Source organism: Hoplias malabaricus, chromosome X1 (genome assembly GCF_029633855.1).
Source record: "Hoplias malabaricus isolate fHopMal1 chromosome X1, fHopMal1.hap1, whole genome shotgun sequence".
NCBI classification, from domain to species: domain Eukaryota; kingdom Metazoa; phylum Chordata; class Actinopteri; order Characiformes; family Erythrinidae; genus Hoplias; species Hoplias malabaricus.
The window spans coordinates 12,849,852-12,866,696 of record NC_089818.1 but is presented as its reverse complement, the minus strand read 5'-3'; the positions used below and the strand labels follow the sequence as shown (position 1 = coordinate 12,866,696).

The window sequence follows — 16,845 nt, the reverse complement described above, 5'->3', positions numbered from 1 at the left end:
AGCAAACAAAAATATTGTCCTCTCTCTGCGTGCCGTCATCCTTTTACTGGCGCCGTGCAGTCACCTGTCAAAAAGTTACAGAAACCGCACACTGGCGGGTGTCGCACGTTGACAGTTGTGACGTGTATTAAGAGCGACAAAATATTTTAAGATAATAAGATTAAGATAATATTTAAGATACAAGATCGTCATAATCCTCATAGAATTACATTTTAAAAATGAACGAACAAAAATAAAATACATTTTAATTAAAAACTCAGTAATTATTTTCAAAAGCTGAGCCGCATCAGAGGGATCAAAGAGCCGCATTTTCACACTACTTGGTTTTAGGTTATTTTTGTTAAATATAATGATAATTATCATTTTTAATATGGCACACAAGTTATTATAATATGTCAAAAGGGCAGGAGAATGTTTGAATCTGTAATTTCAGTCATACGTTAAGCAAAAAATGCAAACATCTTAGTACTTAATGTGATCAAATTCTTACAGACATATTCTGACATCTGTTGTAAAGCCATCCCAGATGAGTAGAGGTTGTGAAAGAGAAACAAACTCCAGAAAAATGCCCTTCCCCTTCAGAAAAAAAATGTTGGAGGCTCAGGTGTTCACAGACTTGTGTATTTACATATATAAACACTTCTGTCTCAGGTTTAGGCACTGACTGGTCAAACATAATTGGTAACTGTTTTTTATCATAATTCTCCAAAACAGGACAGAGTCATTTACATGTAATGCATTTAAAAAGAAATAAACACCCAGCAAAACGACATTAGAATAACAAGAAGACACAGCCTGGGCCTCAGCCTTAGTAGGACAGTTCTTGAATGACACATCCCAAGGAGCTGACAGCTCTCTCAAATGAAAATGGCAGACGTGGTGACATGGTTCACATAAAGTTTTATTTTTCTCACAAAGCAGATTCAGAAACGAGTTTAAATGCATTCCTATATTTTTTAACAAACTTAAGACTTTGGTTTCTACCAGGATCTGGGTTTGGTCTCCTCCAGGCTGAAGGCCTGACTTTGAAAAACAATGCTGTCTTTAATGCAAAACTCTGAACATCGCTCCCTGTAGAGCAGCTGCTGAAAGTGAGTGACTGAGTGTGTGAATTAATGAGGAAGTGACAGTATGAATGTGAGTAAATGATTATGAGAGTATGTATGAATGTGTATGTGACTGAGTGTATAAATGAGGTTAAAAGCGAGTGATTGAATGTGTATGCAAATGACTGTGTGAATGAGGAGGTGAGTGAAAATGTAATTGAATTGTTATGTTAGTGAACGTTTAAATATATGAGCGTGAATGAGTATGTGGGTGAGTGAGGGAGTGACTGAATATGTATGCGAAAGAGATTGTATGTGAGAGTGAGAATGTGAGTGACTGGGTGCATAAATAAATATAAGGGAGTGAGTGATTGATTATAAATGTGACTGAGTGAGTATGTGAATGAGTGAGTTAGTATGAAACAAGTCAGTTCCATGAGGTGGTTTGCTAACTATATAGTATTTTAAGAGTGAGATTTCAGACACATGATTTAAAATAAAAGTAAATAAAAAAAGTAAAAAAAAAAATCTTCATCACTATAAGGGCATTATTGACAGTGTTTGCATAAATTAGCCATTTCAGCCTATCTGGCAAAACATAATATCTCAGTAAAAACTAAAGGTCTAAATTAAACCCTGTGTCATGATGTAAACAGCTTGCAGCAGCTGTGTGGGTTGATTGTATCCCTTACTGAGTTCTCAGTTATTTAGTCTTTGCTCTCTTTCTTGAACTGGAACCCATGGCATCTTCAGACTGAAAAAAGAACCCAACATAGTTTCAGCATGAGCGCAATGCTACCTTCATCATTAAATGTTTATAAACACAATGTAGTATAAATACAGAAGAAAAAATTAAAGAGCCCATATCCTATATTTCTCTCCAGATTTAATATTATGAGCTCACATTAGTCACAAATACTTTTTACATGATCATTTTGCTTATTTTGTTACTGTGCCTTTAAACTGTGTATATGTAAATGACTGCAATGATTGGCTTACCCAGTGCTGTATGTAAATCAAAATGTTAAGCCAGGATAAAAATTTTCATCCCCTCTATTTGCTACCTGACAGCCAGGAATAATACAACATTTAATCGTTTCTCCCAACTTCCCAGCTAGAATGGGTGGGGCTAAACTACAGTTGAATCAAGGGTGGGGCTAAACTGCTGGTTAGATTCGATGGAATTTTTTTTTGTAGATAAGGACCTTTCAATTTTTAAATTATTTTCATCTCTTACCGCTCTCCTGCGTGTCACTCTGAAGCATTCATCTAGTCGTAACTGTCTCGTTCGTCCCGCTTTTTCATCTGCCTCTCTTTCTCTCCTACGTTTGGTGAGAGTCTGCCGAAAGTTTTCCATCCGTTTTCGGACCCTTTCCTCCCTAAAAGAAACAGCATGACTTTCTGATCAAATACAAACTGTGGTTCCTATTTTTTATGTCCCTATTAACCACCTTGTTTATTTATTCATTCATTCATCTTCTCTGCCAATTCATCCTCATCGGGGTTGCAGTAGGACAAGAGCCTTCCTGGGATCACAGGGGGCAAGACAGGAAACTGTGGACAGTTTCTCACACTAACCCAGTCACTCACACCTGTGGACAGTTTCTCACACTCACCCATTCACTCACACCTGTGGACAGTTTCTCACACTAACCCAGTCACTCACACACTCACACCTGTGGACAGCTGCACACACTCAGCCAGTCACTCACACACTCACAGTTTCTCACACTAACCCAGTCACTCACACACACACACCTGTGGACAGTTCCTCACACTAACCCAGTCACTCACACACACACACCTGTGGACAGTTCCTCACACTCACCCAGTCACTCACACCTGTGGACAGTTTCTCACACTAACCTAGCCACTCACACACTCACAGTTTCTCACACTAACCCAGTCACTCACACACTCACACCTGTGGACAGCTGCACACACTCACCCAGTCACTCACACACTCACAGTTTCTCACACTAACCCAGTCACTCACACACTCACACCTGTGGACAGTTCCTCACACTCACCCAGTCACTCACACCTGTGGACAGTTTCTCACACTAACCCAGTCACTCACACACTCACACCTGTGGACAGCTGCACACACTCACCCAGTCACTCACACACTCACACCTGTGGATACACACTTTTTTGGATTGCACACACTTACCCAGTCACTCACACCTGTGGACAGTTTCTCACACTCACCCAGTCACTCACACACTCACACCTGTGGACAGCTGCACACACTAAGCCAGTCACTCACATCTGTGGACAGCTGCACACACTTAGCCAGTCACTCACACACTCATACCTGTGGATAGTTGCACACACTCACTCAGTCACTCACACCCTCACACCTTGGGACAGTTTCTCACACTCACCCAGTCACTCACACACACACACCTGTGGACAGTTGCACACACTCACACCTGTGGACAGTTTCTCACACTCACCCAGTCACTCACACCTGTGGACAGTTGCATACATTCATTCAGTCACACATTCACTATTCTTACTTCACATGCTTCTCAAAACACAGGAACTGGACGATTCCCTCCTCGTTCAGATCTTTCCAGGACAGTGATGGAGTTTGAGTTTGAGGTTCGTCTAGAAACAGCCTCCGAGCTGCTGGGTACTGCCAGCCCAGAGGGACTGGGTGTGTCTATAGGGGCGGTAGGATTAAAACTCAATATGTTGGTTTCTTGGACAGGGACTAAGACTAGTTCTGGACTATATCCTCCAGTCAATGAAAAATCACAATTCAAAATGCTGTATAGTCCAGGTCTAAGCTTAATCCCTGTCTGGGAAACCACCCTGTTATGTTTAAATCAATTCTATTGGTCTGTTAAAGCAATATTATATAATCCATTTTTATAGCATTGTTCTGAAATCAAGGGGGAGGAAGGCAGTGTCCTGGCTGCCTTCAAAATTTACATAGTCCCAAGCCTGGAGTAGCAATAATAGAGGCTATTCTCCCTATTACAGCTCAGTGGAGCATCACAATGATTTTGAGGCTGTAATTTTAACTTAACAATACTACCTACTGTTGCTTTAAATAGCTAAAGGAAAACAAACACCAACACTGGCTTATTCATTTGCATACTGTGACATGTCATTGTACGTTAGAAATAATTGTCCTTAATTATATACCTTTCTGTTGATGTTATGAACCACTTTCTCTATGCAGCGATGTTTCTGGATCAGCTTAAGAGCTCGACTCGGACCCAAACCCGGGATTTTATCACAGTAATCACAGCCCAGTAAAATACACAGGTCCACAAACTGAAACAGAACACACAGTAACAGTGGGGAAAGTAAGTTTCTGTACAGTTACTAGGTAGGCACCACTCTGGGGCAGCCCATGCAACAAGGTGCTACCTTATTTTTCAGAAGGAGTCAACACTTGTCTGAACTGTTTCATACTCATTAAAATCATTAATAAGTGTGTCACGAAAATGGTTTGTACTGCCGGTTTTCTTTTATCATTATTATTAGAGTCATTATTCCATAAAAAAAAGTGTTTTTACCTCTTTCTGTGTCAGTTGTAGAGTTTCCAGAAGCTTTGGCAATGAATATTCTGTGACCTCACTATAGAATAGAGAATCAGAATTTATCAGCGTATTATAGTTGTTTGGTATAAAAACCAGAGACCCTCATACATGTATAACATTTCAGTTCACCCAACCATTAATCCTTCAGCATCAGGAAACAAGCAGAATGTCCACATTTTTGTTTCAGCTTCCGTTCCCTTCAGGAAATTCACTTTCAGTTTCTTAAAGAAACCTGCAGCCACCCCTCTAAAATTCAGTCTCAGAAATTGTATTTACATTTTCTGAGAGCTAATCCCAAACCCATTCAATGATGCTGAGGTCTGGGCTTTGGAGAGATAAGTCCACTATTCTGAATTGTGGGATTCAGCTTTTGTTGTACTCCATGTCCTTTCAGACCCATGATGTGGAGCTGTGGTTGTGACAGTGGAAGAATAGACACAGACTGCAGTGTGAGTGAAGAGGATTTCCTCTTCTCTCTATTATAAATAAAAGCTATATGTGCTGTTTATATGAGGGGGCTGGATTTTTGCCTCCAGCTTTCAGTGTATCTCTGTTACCTGTCTCTGAAATCCACTTTTAGAAAGCCCTGTCTGTCACCTCACCTGTCTCTTTTTGCATTCAGCTGGCGGAGGAGTGTGGTTCCTCCGAACGGCAATGTGTCCATGTCTTCTGAAGCCACAGCATCCGCCAGGCCGCATCTGACCAGGTGTGCACATAGTGCTTCTCCATCTGCAGAAGCCTGGTTCACAGAGACGTGAGTAAAAACAGAAGACTTTTAACCAGAATAAGGGAGATCACAGCATGTTTGTGTTAAACACAGTTAATAAATGTGTAGCTACCCTGATACAGGGTACACCCATCAGCTCCAGGAGACGCAGTAACTCCTGAGTTTTGTTAGAGACTGGAGGGAAAAGGGAAAATATATATGATTTCAAACAGATGTCTGAGATATCACAGATTCGATTCCTGGTGATGCCTAAAGTTATGTATTCAGAAAAAAATTACTTTTATGTTTTGGCCACAATTTGTCTTTTTCTGACATTACAGAAAACAGGTGAGAGAAAAGGAAGTGAGTATGTATTAAGCTAGTGTGCCTCACTCAAGTTGTTTTTGAATTTCAGTAAGGTGCTTTATTTCTCGTACCCGTGTTGGAGTGATATGAGCTATTCCAGCCTGCATTCTGTGCTCTTTTCTCCAGCTGGAAAAGATTAGAAACAGCAAGAAGACATGTGGAGCTTTAAGGGGTAGAGATGCCAGAACTCTGTTTTACTGTGATGAGTTCTTTGAGCGCTAATAGGTTACCAGAACAGTAACATTTCTATTTTTGTTCATTTCAATAAAATGTGTAAATTTTTACTAAATACTACATTTTTACAGTTTACTTTGGGAATTCCAAAGAAATTTCAATTCTAAAAGCTAAATTAGTCTAAAAACTAACTGGGTTTAAGAACTAAATGTGTCTAAGAACTAAATGAAGGAGTGCTTATGTGTGTCTCACCACAGCTCTCTTTTGAACAGGTGGTTTCCCATCAAAGACAAACACAGGCTTGATGTCATGCTCCAGAAATGTGAGAGTTCGGAAGAACAGTCCGAGGAGAGGACTACAACACACGCAGTAGCAGAATTACCGAATTTGTTCACCACCACTGGAGAGAAATCTGAGTCTCTACAATCAATCAGCCACTGACCACCATAACACAGTCCAACAGTTTTTTTTTTATTTTTTATCCGAACTGTAGTGTAATGACTGGTACTGACCTGAGCTGTAGGCTGGGCACCGCTGCGCGAAACTGGTTCACTACGATGGAGGTGTCGAGTGCGATCACTTTCCCTGAAACACAAACAAAAGTAAAGACATATTCATAAAGCTGCGCAAGGTTAATCAGTCTGAGGAACTGATTCTCAGACATAAATTAAGCCTAGTCCAGGGCTAAACTGCAGGGTTAAAATTCACTCAATATTGGAAAAAACTGCCAAATCCCAAACTCTTATCCCCATCTTTAAATTTGTTCTTGGTGTATGTAGAAAACTAAAAATTTCATAAACTTTTCAAATAAACATGTCATAAACAAATATGCAAATATGTTTCTGTGCCTATCCTCAAAAATAACAGCAACACTCATCTTGACATCCCAGAGAACAATAAGTTATTGAGAAAAATGCTGTACCTGGGACATAACTTCCCAATAAATAAGGTATTTTAAGACTTAATAATGCATAAGAATACGTTAGCATAATAAGGTATGGTAATTACTTAAGGAGAACAACACATACAAGCCTGTTTGTTAAGGTAATAAAATGTGGCAACGAGTAAATAAATATAAATCTTGTTTCATGACTTCATTTATTTAAAAGGTGTGTCATCTGCTGGGCTCTGCATGCACCTTTTAAGGTCGAACGAAGAATTCAATGAAGATGAAAGCTTTCATCTTAAAATAACGCTTGAAAAATACAAAATAATCTCAAAATACTCTCTGGGCTTCCGTAGCAGGAGGCTAACTTGGCCAATAGGTTTATTGCTGTTTATCTGCCTAAGCTAAGCTAAAGCTAATCTGTCTGTGTTTTAAAGGTGTTAAGTTCTTTACCACTGTAATCTCCGATTTCTTTTCGGGACACAGCGCCCGGAGCTTCAGTGCGGATCAAATCCGCCAATTTAATGATCCCCATTCTGCATTATCAGTTTAATCCCGACAGTATAACTTCACCGCTCCACAACAGCTAATACTACTGCATGACAGGGATAAATTGGGTTGCCAAATCCTTAAAAACACACTGCAAATTATTTTGAAAACCCACACTGCAAATCTACAAGCTTGGACTACAGCTCAAAATGAAATGCGTTCATTCATTTTCACACCTGTGGACAGTTTTACACACTCCCTAGTCATTCACACACTCACACCTGTGGACACTTTTGCATAGTCCACCTACCATGTGTGTTTAGATTTTGGGAGGAAAGTTTGGAAGAGCAGCTTGAGGAAACCCACAGAGACACAGGGAGAAAACAACACCACTCGTATAACATTTTGATAAATAGGCTAAACTTTGTAGGGATAACTGCGGACCTGGCAACTGTTTAGCGAGAATCCGCGTTACGTATATGTGGAGAAATGTCCCTATTGGGGACCGGTGTGGTGTGGAATAGAGAGGGAATGGATTTGAAAATGGAGCAGGAACAGTGTCAACAGTGGTGAGACAGAGTTGAGACGGGACAGGGTTGAGACATAAGTAACAAGGCTAAGACAGAGGAGACAGAGGACAATGCTGAGGATGGAGCAGGGTTTGGAAATGTCAGCTATGATTCCCGCTCTTCAGGAGTTAACCAGGTACAGTAACGTATGTACACACACGAATTTAACAGGATTCACATTTACAGACGCCTGAAGTTTCTTTTTTATTTGAAATTTTCGATGCCAGTTAATGTTAAAGCAGTATCCTTCAGCTGTACTCAGGTAATCTCATTTATATACGTTCACAATGAGTACGTGTCCCTTCAGAATTAAGGAATAATAATTCGTGAGAACGAGTTAATTAACGTTCCCACAGAGCAGATATGATTTGGGTGGTGGATCATTCTTAGTGCTGCAGTGACACTGAGGTGGCGATGGTGTGTTAGTGTGTGCTGTACTGGTGTGAGTGAATCAGACACAACAGTGCTGCTGGAGTTTTTAAACCATGTGTCCACTCACTGTCCACTGTTAGACACTCCTACCTCGTTGGTCCAACTTGTAAAATCAGCGACAGTAGCTCATCTTTCGCTGCACAGTTTGTGTTGTTCCTCCTCTAGTCCTTCCTCAGTGGATACAGGATGCTCTTGTCTGGATGTTTTTGGTTGGTGGACTATACTCAGTTCAGCAGTGACACTGAGTTTTTCAGTTTAAAAACTCCAGTGCCACCAGTATAGCTAAGAGAGTGGACAGTGAGTGTAGAAACGGGAAGTCAGTAAATCTTTGTTGTTTCAGTGCCACCTCGGGGGAGTACAACCGGACGGTGCAGAAACCTCGCCAGATCCTTTGCCAGTTCATTGACAGGATCCTCACTGATGTTGATGTTGGTAAGCAGAAATATCATTTCCATTTTCACACTGTATATAAAATAATCACTCAATGAAAGAAATTTAAATGCTGCACTGTATTCCACAAATGACTTTAGATTTTATTGTTAGGATTCCTCTTAATTGGAATCTATTATATCAAAAAGTGTTCTGTATCAGCGGTCTTATTATTTTCTTAACCTTTTCGGTCTGCACACAGAGAAACTCTGGATATTAGTTTTATTCCTCATATTTATAGCTTTCTCCCTCATTTTGCTGTCTTCTACAGCTTTGTTTATTATTACACATCCACATTAGATATTTCTTTATACTTTAAATTTTTTTGGCTGCTTCCTTGTATCCACCTAAAGATTTTAAAACTAGAGGAATTGTGCAGAATGGATCAAATAAATTAATTTTAATATACTTGCAGCCATGTCAGTTTTACGTTATTGAAATCAATGATTCCAGATTTTTCTTTGTTTATATTATGAATTAGAGTGGTGTCGTAATGAGGTATTGAAACTCTTCAGGAGATAAAATGTGCATTCCTCTGGTTTCAGTGGCTCTGGAGCTGTGTAAGAGGAGCTCAGGCGAGCCAGCCTGTGTGATGCTCTTGGACTTTGTTCTGCACATCATTAAATCATCCTCACTGATGTTCATTAACCCTGCGTGTCACTCAGAGAAGTTTAAAGATGTGACGAACAGTTGCAGTGGTAAGTTCTGAGTGTAAACCGTAGTCATTTTAATGGAGAGAAATCTGGGCTGTGTCCTAAATCGCAAACTGTACTATTTTCTACTCTCCTAAACTATACTGTAGTCTAATTTATCACATCTAGTGTGTGACAGCACCTCTTCTAAACTGACCTGGTGTGGCATATGCACATGGAGACCCAGTGGCTCATGGGCCTATCGCTCTAGTGGATATAAAGGGCCAGGGAGAGTTGAGGAGCGAAAGTGAGAAACAGAGATGGGTTTTATTTGGGATTGTGTATTTATAGATGACTGCATCTAATTACTAAATTGCATAAATCATACATTTATATGGGGTGCAGCAGATAGTGTCGCAGTCACACAGCTCCAGAGGATTCAAGTCTCACACCAGGTGACTGTCTGTGAGGAGTTTGGTGTGTTCTCCCTGTGTCCACGTGGGTTTCCTTCGGGTGCTCCGGTTTCCTCCCACAGTCCAAAAACATACGTTGGTAGGTGGATTGGTGACTCAGAAGTGTCTGTTGGTGTGAGTGTGTGTCAGCCTGTGAAGGACTGGCAGCCCCCTTGTGCCCAGTGAATCTGGGTAAGTTCCAGACCCACTGTGACCCTGAGATGGATAAGCGGTTACAGACAATTAATGAATGTATGTACTTTAACCTGCATGATAAAATATCTAAGATTTCCAGAAATGTACAGATTGTATTATTATAGTTTTATTATTGACAAAATCATCTGTTAACCTTAGGCAGGCAGAATGGTTTTATTATTCAAGTTAAAGTAGAATATATTGACCATGCTCTAAATGTATGGTTTATGCAATTTAATAATAAAATGGTCAAATTACAGTGCACTATAGTGTGTTTTCTGAGTCTATCAAATCAGAAAAGATAGGACATAAAAGAAAAATTAAGGCCAACTCTAACTTGTTAACTTATTTTCCAAAATATTAAATAAATAAACCTGTAACTTGATTTGCAGGAAATTTAAAATGACAGTAAGATGTTTATCTATGATCTGATTTATGTGATTAATTAATTAGTCTAATCTCGTTTCCAGATTTCAGTAAATGGATAGTGGTCCGCCTGCTGCGGATCTCTGCTACTCCAGAGTGTTCGTCTCTTCACCAAAAGATCTCCTCCGTCATCTGCTCCCTGCTGCACCTCTTCAGGGCCAAGGCTCCCATTACTTTCAGGGAGTTTGCGAGGGAGTTTATTGTAATGGCACAGGATTTGGCACAGCTCCTGGCTTCATCTGGTTCAGCCTCGTCGAAGTGGCCTGTAGTACTGCAGCGTTTTAGTGTCAACACTTTGGAGGCTGCGGTTTATCTCACTCCTACTACTTTGCAGTTAAACTCTAGGGCTTCTACTCAGGCTCTTTTAGGAGCTGCTTTAACTGTGATAACTGACATTATCCAAGGAATATTCTTCCCCAGAGAGGTGGGAAAAATCTGGGACACTTCTTGCTTCATCCTAAACAACAGCAGCCCAAGGTTAAAGGCCAGCGGTATGGCGCTCTTAACACGAATTGTAACTTTAGGAGGCTTTCCCGAGCTTCATTCCCAAGTTTTTTTTGCTGCTTTTTTGTCTCTCCTTGACTCCTTCAGCTCCTATGAAGAAAAAGAAGCCCAAATCCTCAGCTCTGAGTTCCATCAGCTGTTATGCTGTGTTTTCCTCTCAGAGAAAGGTGCACACACTCGTTTTGAGAGGGTTCACCTCAACATGTTGATGGAGAGCCTCCAGAGGCTTGTTCTGAGTGGAGAGATGGAGAGAATAAAACTCAAGGAGATAAGGACAAGTCTGTGTGAGGTTTTCCGCTTTCTCCTGGAGTTTGTACCTCTGGGATATGAGTGTGCGGCTCAGATCAGGAAAGAAAGAGTGTTGGCCCTCTGTAAAGCCATGGTCAAAGCAATTGGAGCTCAATCAGACCAGCAGGTAAATACATTACTTGATTTATTAAAAAATAAAAAGGGATGGGTACATTACAATCCAGAATTCAGTGCTTTTGCATAATCTCAGTGCTGTATCAGCTGAAAAGACATTTTTTCCACTTAGAATTTTTGATATTTAATTAAGCCATTGTTTCAAGTTCCAAAGTTTCCGCAGTCGAGTTTTTAACTCTGTGGTCAGTGGCTATACTCTGCACACTGTTTTATCTGTGTTTGTATGTATTTCCAGTATGTGGTGGGGTATTTATGCACTGCTCTGAGGGCAGAAGGCCTGGCTGCTCTTCAGGATGCTCAGAGCAGTGTGTGTGACTCAGTGGAACCAAACGCCGGATATAACGAGGATATTCCAGCTAAAAGGATTCACCTCTCTCTTCCCTCACAACTAGCGTATGACACATTTCCAGCTCTGACCTTCTCTTCTCTCTGCTACTTCTCTTTCTTTAACACTGATCTGCAATTTCACAGAGAAATGATTGACCATCATGTACTTTTCCTTTTAAATCTCCTTTGTTTTTAGTTTATAAATAAATACAATTACATTCACTTTCCATTCTATTTGGACCTGTATGCACTGTCATCTTCTTCAAATTGTAATTATAATTTTAACATCTGTGGTTATAGATACTATATGTTAAATATGAGCAATACTTTAAATAATTTAAATATATTCTGTGCATTTATTGTGGGAAGTTACTGTGACTTAAGAATTTAACTGTAGCTTGCATTAATTATATTGTATTTAAGGTGTATTTATTTTCATCTAAAATCCTAGACACACAAATGCTTTGTGAATTTAATTTTCTCTCTGTGTGTGTGTGTGTGTGTGTGTGTGTGTGTGTGTGTGTCAGTGAGGTGGATATGAAGAGCATTAGTGAGATCTGGACTGCAGTTCTCTCTCGTCTGGAAGAGATTTTAAGGAGCCTGAAAGACTCTGAAGCTGAGCAGAGTTTAATCTTTATGGAGGGTCTGAGCATCATCCTCCACCTCGCTGCTGTCTGCTCAGAGTAAGGCTTACTTTAACACCATCCTTTCTTTAACACAACTCTTTCTTATTTAATAACAGTGAAGAGGGAGAACAGAAGACAAAGACTAAAAAGAGAGAACAGAAACTGAGTGATAGAGAGATGTATACATAGGAAAAACATAGAATGAGGAAAAACAAAACGAGAGACAGACAGATACATAGAGAATGTCAGAGAGGAAGGGGACAGAATGACAGAATGGTGGAGAGGATAGATAGACTGATGGATAACATGTGAAATGGCCATCCTGGGAGTGTGAGAACTGCAGTTTGTGTGAATGTGATGCAGAAACGAAGTGGAGATGGAAGTAACTTCCTTGTTGTGTCATGTTTGCCACAGTGCTGTACGGTCTGCGGCAGTGAAGACCACAGAAACCACAAAGTTAATCTGGCTGAAGGCTGAGATGCTCGCTGTGATTGTGGAGCACTGTCGGAGTTTCATGACCAACATGAGCAGAGACGATCTGGAGCCAATGGTTGACAGAACTGTTAAAATACTTGATGCCATTCTCTTCATGAGCAGTGAGTTATAAGCCCTATTTGAACAGAATTATTATATATCCAGGGGAGGTGGGTGAGGTAATTTTACCACAGTGACTTTGTATTATTTATAGCTGATTTGCATTAGCTTGTAGAAGAGTACACCCCAGCCCTCTGATGACTGACTCTGTTTCCCTCAGTCCACAGTGGTGCTGATGCTATTGTGTGTCGGAGTGTGTGTTCCCTGCTTTCCGTTCCCTGGGTACATGAGCACTCGTCTCTCTCTGCCTATCAGGCAGCTTCGTTTCCTCCTGGGTTGATTGGACTCTCTCAGAAACTGACATCCTTTTACTGTAAGACCTCAACTTTCTGTTCAAATACACAGTAGACATTTGTTTTCTTATATTGGGTGTGTTCTCTCATAAGGGTGTAAAATCCCTTCAGAATAACATGAAATTAAATTCCACGTGACCAAATAGTTCTTTTTATCCCTTTTCCTCTGTGTGTGTGTTTGTGTGTGTTTAGCCCCCAGGACCCGTGCCAAGTGTGTGTTCCTCCTGGCTCTGCTCCCGGGTCAGTGTTGTGCTGAGTGGCGCTTGGCTGTGTATCGCTACTCCCTGCAGAGTTTGAGTGAAACTGAGAGATGCAGCGCAGTCAGGGGCTTCCCTTTATTGCTGCACAGACTTGGGGCCAAATCACACACACTTATACACAGTATACTGCTGTACGTACACACACACATGCACATACATACACTTTTATACACAATATAATGTAATTACTGCTGTAAACACTTTTATGTAAGTTTAATATATGATCTTCTCTAAGGATGCTTATATTGATTAGATTTCATAATAATTGTATTTATGATGGTTTATTTTGTCCTGTAGAGTGAGTAGAGTGGTGTCATCCTGCAATGTGTAATTTTACTGTATTTTCATTCTGCATATAGGACCAGGCTGCAGGACACGTCTCCGCAGGTGAAGATGGAGCTGGCTGGAATAACCGGCTCTCTGTTCTGTTGTTTATCCGAGAGCTCTGAGCTCAGAATCAGTCAGAGCAAACCCTCCTCCGAGTTCCTGTGTGCGAGGATTGGAGTTTCGGAAGTTCACAGCAGTTGCCCCAAAACCATCTCAGTGTCCATCCTCACTCCGTTCCTCCAGCTGCTCCAACACAGACAGGAACCCAATGTCAAAGAAGGTCAGAACCCTAAGACGTCCTGTAGAATTTGTTTTTAATAAAGCACAACTGATGAAATGAAGTGAAATAAGGAATCAAATTGTTTTGTAGTCTCTGAATGAGTGAGGTTATGCTCAATAGAGTGGGTCCCCGACTTGACCGTGGCCATGTATAAAATCAATGATACATGATACAATGATTAATAATACGAAGAAGAACCACCGGAGAAAATGACTGCACCTATAAAATATTTGAGAAACAAAATTTTTTGTGCTCTTTATTTTTTGTTCTAGCTTTTATAAAGAACATTCCTCACCTGTGCATGCATGTGGATCTAAGCAATGAAGGTCCAGACACTAAAGCCCTGCTGAGTGCCCTGATAAACCTCATCGAAGATCCACATCTGAACGTCCGCCAACTCTTCAGTCAGAACATTAAGAACCTGCTGCAGACGCACAACCCAGACGGATTCCTTAAAGAGGTGCACAGAGCAAATGTTGTTGATCAAGAGAAAGCTTTTTTGTGTTTGAAGTTTGCTTCTTAACTTTCATCTCTGGAGCTCCACAGCTAAGTTTAAAGGCCACACTTTGCCAGTGAGGTTTGAGTCTCAGTCCAAAAGTTTGTGCTCTTTATGCTCCTGAAGTTCTGAGTGAGAGGGAGCTGTGGTCAGTGATGTGAGGACCACTTTGTTCGTCTCCATCTGGATCATTCTTGTTCAAGTTTATTTTCAAGGCTGGATTGTCATTCCAGCTATAAACAAGCACAAAGTGAAATGAGACACCGTTCCTTCAGGACCAGGGTGCAACACAGAGCACGAGTGGACACAATACAATGAGTGCAGAACAGAGAGTGGTTCTAACTATTAGCCTGTACACAGTACTGAGAACTGAGTTCTTGTGCAAAATAAAAAGCTGTAAGTCCAAAATCAGTGGTGCAACCCAATCAAAAGCAGCACCAAAATACAGAAGGGTCAGGGACTGGAAGTGAGGGAGAAACTAGGTTTCTTTTAATATGATATAAATGTGATTCAGCTGATCAACTACATCTGCTTAATAGGAGGTGATTTGTCAGTGATTTTTCATGTATATAATCATGTTTGATTGTGTCTACAGCTCCTGGTATCCAGGCTGAAAGAGGCATTCACAAATGCAAAGACGACCAGAAACAATGAGCTGAAAAACACTCTGATTCTCACCACAGGAGAGATTGGGAGGTAGGCTAAATGTTTTATAGTTTTTAATCTTTGACTTCATAATAAAGGAAGCAAATCCTGTACAGTGATAGGAAATGCAGCATATTTAACAGTAAAACTTGAATACTGTTTGTTTTTCAGAGCTGCTGAGGGGAACCTGGTGTCTTTTTCTCTGCTGCGGTTGCTCCACTGTCTCCTCTCAAAATCCACTCCGATTTCAGTGGTGGCTCACACAGAGATCCAGGCCCTAGCCACGTCCAGAGACCTCAAATTGCAGTCTTTCTTCAACCAGTACAGGAAACCTGTCTGCCAGGTCAGAACTAAACTCCTAACTATAGGTTTAACAGGATATCTTTGGGTCTATCCAGATAATCCAACGATCATATGGTTTATCCAATGATAGTAACACATTTAATACAAAGTACAGAGTGCATCAAATTGCTATGTCATCCCTGGATGAACCAGTTTGTTCTCCATAGTGTGGGTCCCTCATATGGAGTAGATATGATTAAAATAATTTTTAGTACAGAATCAGAAATGCAGCAACAAGGTGTCATTGTAATGTCTGTTTTGTAACATAAATGGTAGCCAGTGGAGATATCGGCTGATTGCTGCTTACCTCTTGATTCTGAGATTGTGTGTGTGTGTGTGTGTGTGTGTGTGTGTGTGTGTGTGTGTGTGTGTGTGTGTGTGTGTGTGTGTGTGTGTGTGTGTGTGTGTGTGTGTGTGTGTGTGTGTGTGTGTGTGTGTGTGTGTTTTATTAGTTCCTGGTGGAGTCTCTCCATTCGCGCCAGGCCTCAGCTCTGCGCTGCACTCCTGATCACAGCAGTGAGGCTCTGCAGGAGGAAGCAGCTCATCAACGAGAGGTGGCGCTAGAGATCCTTTCTCATGTGGCTCATGCATTCGACTTCCCTGACCTTAACCGCTTTCTCAACGTGAGCCCCTCCACCCTCGCAACACGACACACAGTGCTAATCATGCTCAAGGCAAATGGTCACTGTTTGAACAAAAATGACCTGCTTAAGTTCTGGGAAAAATTCATAATGAATAGAAATTATCTAAAATATTGGAAACAGGAAGTAGCTGTTGTGTTCAGATGAATGCATGTTTTTCTTTGGACAGTGATAATGTCCAGATCTTCATGCTACAGACACTTTAATGCAGGTCTTGAAGGGTTTGATTGCTTGTGATTGATTGTAATTGTGATTCTCATTGTTTTTTAGCGAACTTTGCAGGTTCTCCTGCCGTTTCTCGCAGCAAAAGCGAGTCCCACAGCCTCAGCCCTCATCCGCACCATCGCCAAACAGCTCAACGTCAACCGCAGAGAAATCCTCATCAACAACTTTAAGTACATCTTCTCCCACCTCGTCTGCTCCTGCTCCAAAGAGGAGCTCGAGAGGGCCTTCCACTACCTCAAGGTTTGTTCCAGAAAAAGTAATACCAGAGTCACCAAACAGTTACTACCTTAATTACCATAGCGACCACATAACACCTTAGCAACCACCTAGCAACATCTCAGCAAACATCTAGAAATATCCCAGCAGCATCTTAGTCACCCAACTATATTGAATACCATAGTAGCCACCACCTAGCAACAGCCTAGCAATCACATTGGGAACCATGCAAATATCTAAGCAACACTTCACCAATTCACATACAATAGCAGCCACCTAGCAACACC

At 40.9% G+C, this 16,845-nt stretch overlaps 2 protein-coding genes across 2 annotated transcripts in view; one reads left to right on the top strand and one right to left on the bottom strand.

The window, feature by feature from the left end:
* Positions 1-378: 378 nt before the first annotated feature.
* On the bottom strand, positions 379-7,347 carry LOC136675749 (probable flap endonuclease 1 homolog). Its single transcript, XM_066652490.1, has 11 exons — positions 7,189-7,347; positions 6,362-6,434; positions 6,102-6,204; positions 5,747-5,801; positions 5,443-5,504; positions 5,206-5,342; positions 4,580-4,640; positions 4,203-4,334; positions 3,569-3,714; positions 2,284-2,425; positions 379-1,800 (listed from the first exon to the last, which is right to left on the bottom strand). Exons 1-11 carry the CDS (start codon positions 7,268-7,270, stop codon positions 1,750-1,752), a joined length of 1,044 nt encoding a protein of 347 aa, XP_066508587.1. The 5' UTR covers positions 7,271-7,347; the 3' UTR covers positions 379-1,749.
* A 246-nt stretch (positions 7,348-7,593) lies between these two features.
* Positions 7,594-16,845, top strand: part of LOC136675746 (serine/threonine-protein kinase ATR-like) — a 30,237-nt gene continuing 20,985 nt past the window's right edge. The window contains exons 1-15 of the mRNA XM_066652485.1: positions 7,594-7,929; positions 8,566-8,657; positions 9,200-9,352; positions 10,404-11,278; positions 11,522-11,679; positions 12,141-12,296; positions 12,654-12,835; positions 12,994-13,146; positions 13,319-13,517; positions 13,746-13,993; positions 14,266-14,453; positions 15,085-15,185; positions 15,306-15,477; positions 15,929-16,099; positions 16,388-16,582. Of these exons, the coding sequence (XP_066508582.1) occupies positions 7,865-7,929; positions 8,566-8,657; positions 9,200-9,352; positions 10,404-11,278; positions 11,522-11,679; positions 12,141-12,296; positions 12,654-12,835; positions 12,994-13,146; positions 13,319-13,517; positions 13,746-13,993; positions 14,266-14,453; positions 15,085-15,185; positions 15,306-15,477; positions 15,929-16,099; positions 16,388-16,582 (3,108 nt within the window). The 5' untranslated portion in view covers positions 7,594-7,864. The remainder of the gene's footprint in view (positions 7,930-8,565; positions 8,658-9,199; positions 9,353-10,403; positions 11,279-11,521; positions 11,680-12,140; positions 12,297-12,653; positions 12,836-12,993; positions 13,147-13,318; positions 13,518-13,745; positions 13,994-14,265; positions 14,454-15,084; positions 15,186-15,305; positions 15,478-15,928; positions 16,100-16,387; positions 16,583-16,845) is intronic.

Coding starts and splice junctions, on each gene's coding strand:
- LOC136675749 (XM_066652490.1), bottom strand. CDS start 7,270: ATGGGGATCATTAAATTGGCGGATTTGATCCGCACTGAAGCTCCGGGC. Junction 6,435..7,188: donor AGAAATCGGAGATTACAGTG/GTAAAGAACTTA, acceptor TTTGTGTTTCAG/GGAAAGTGATCGCACTCGAC. Junction 4,335..4,579: donor TACAACTGACACAGAAAGAG/GTAAAAACACTT, acceptor GTTCTGTTTCAG/TTTGTGGACCTGTGTATTTT.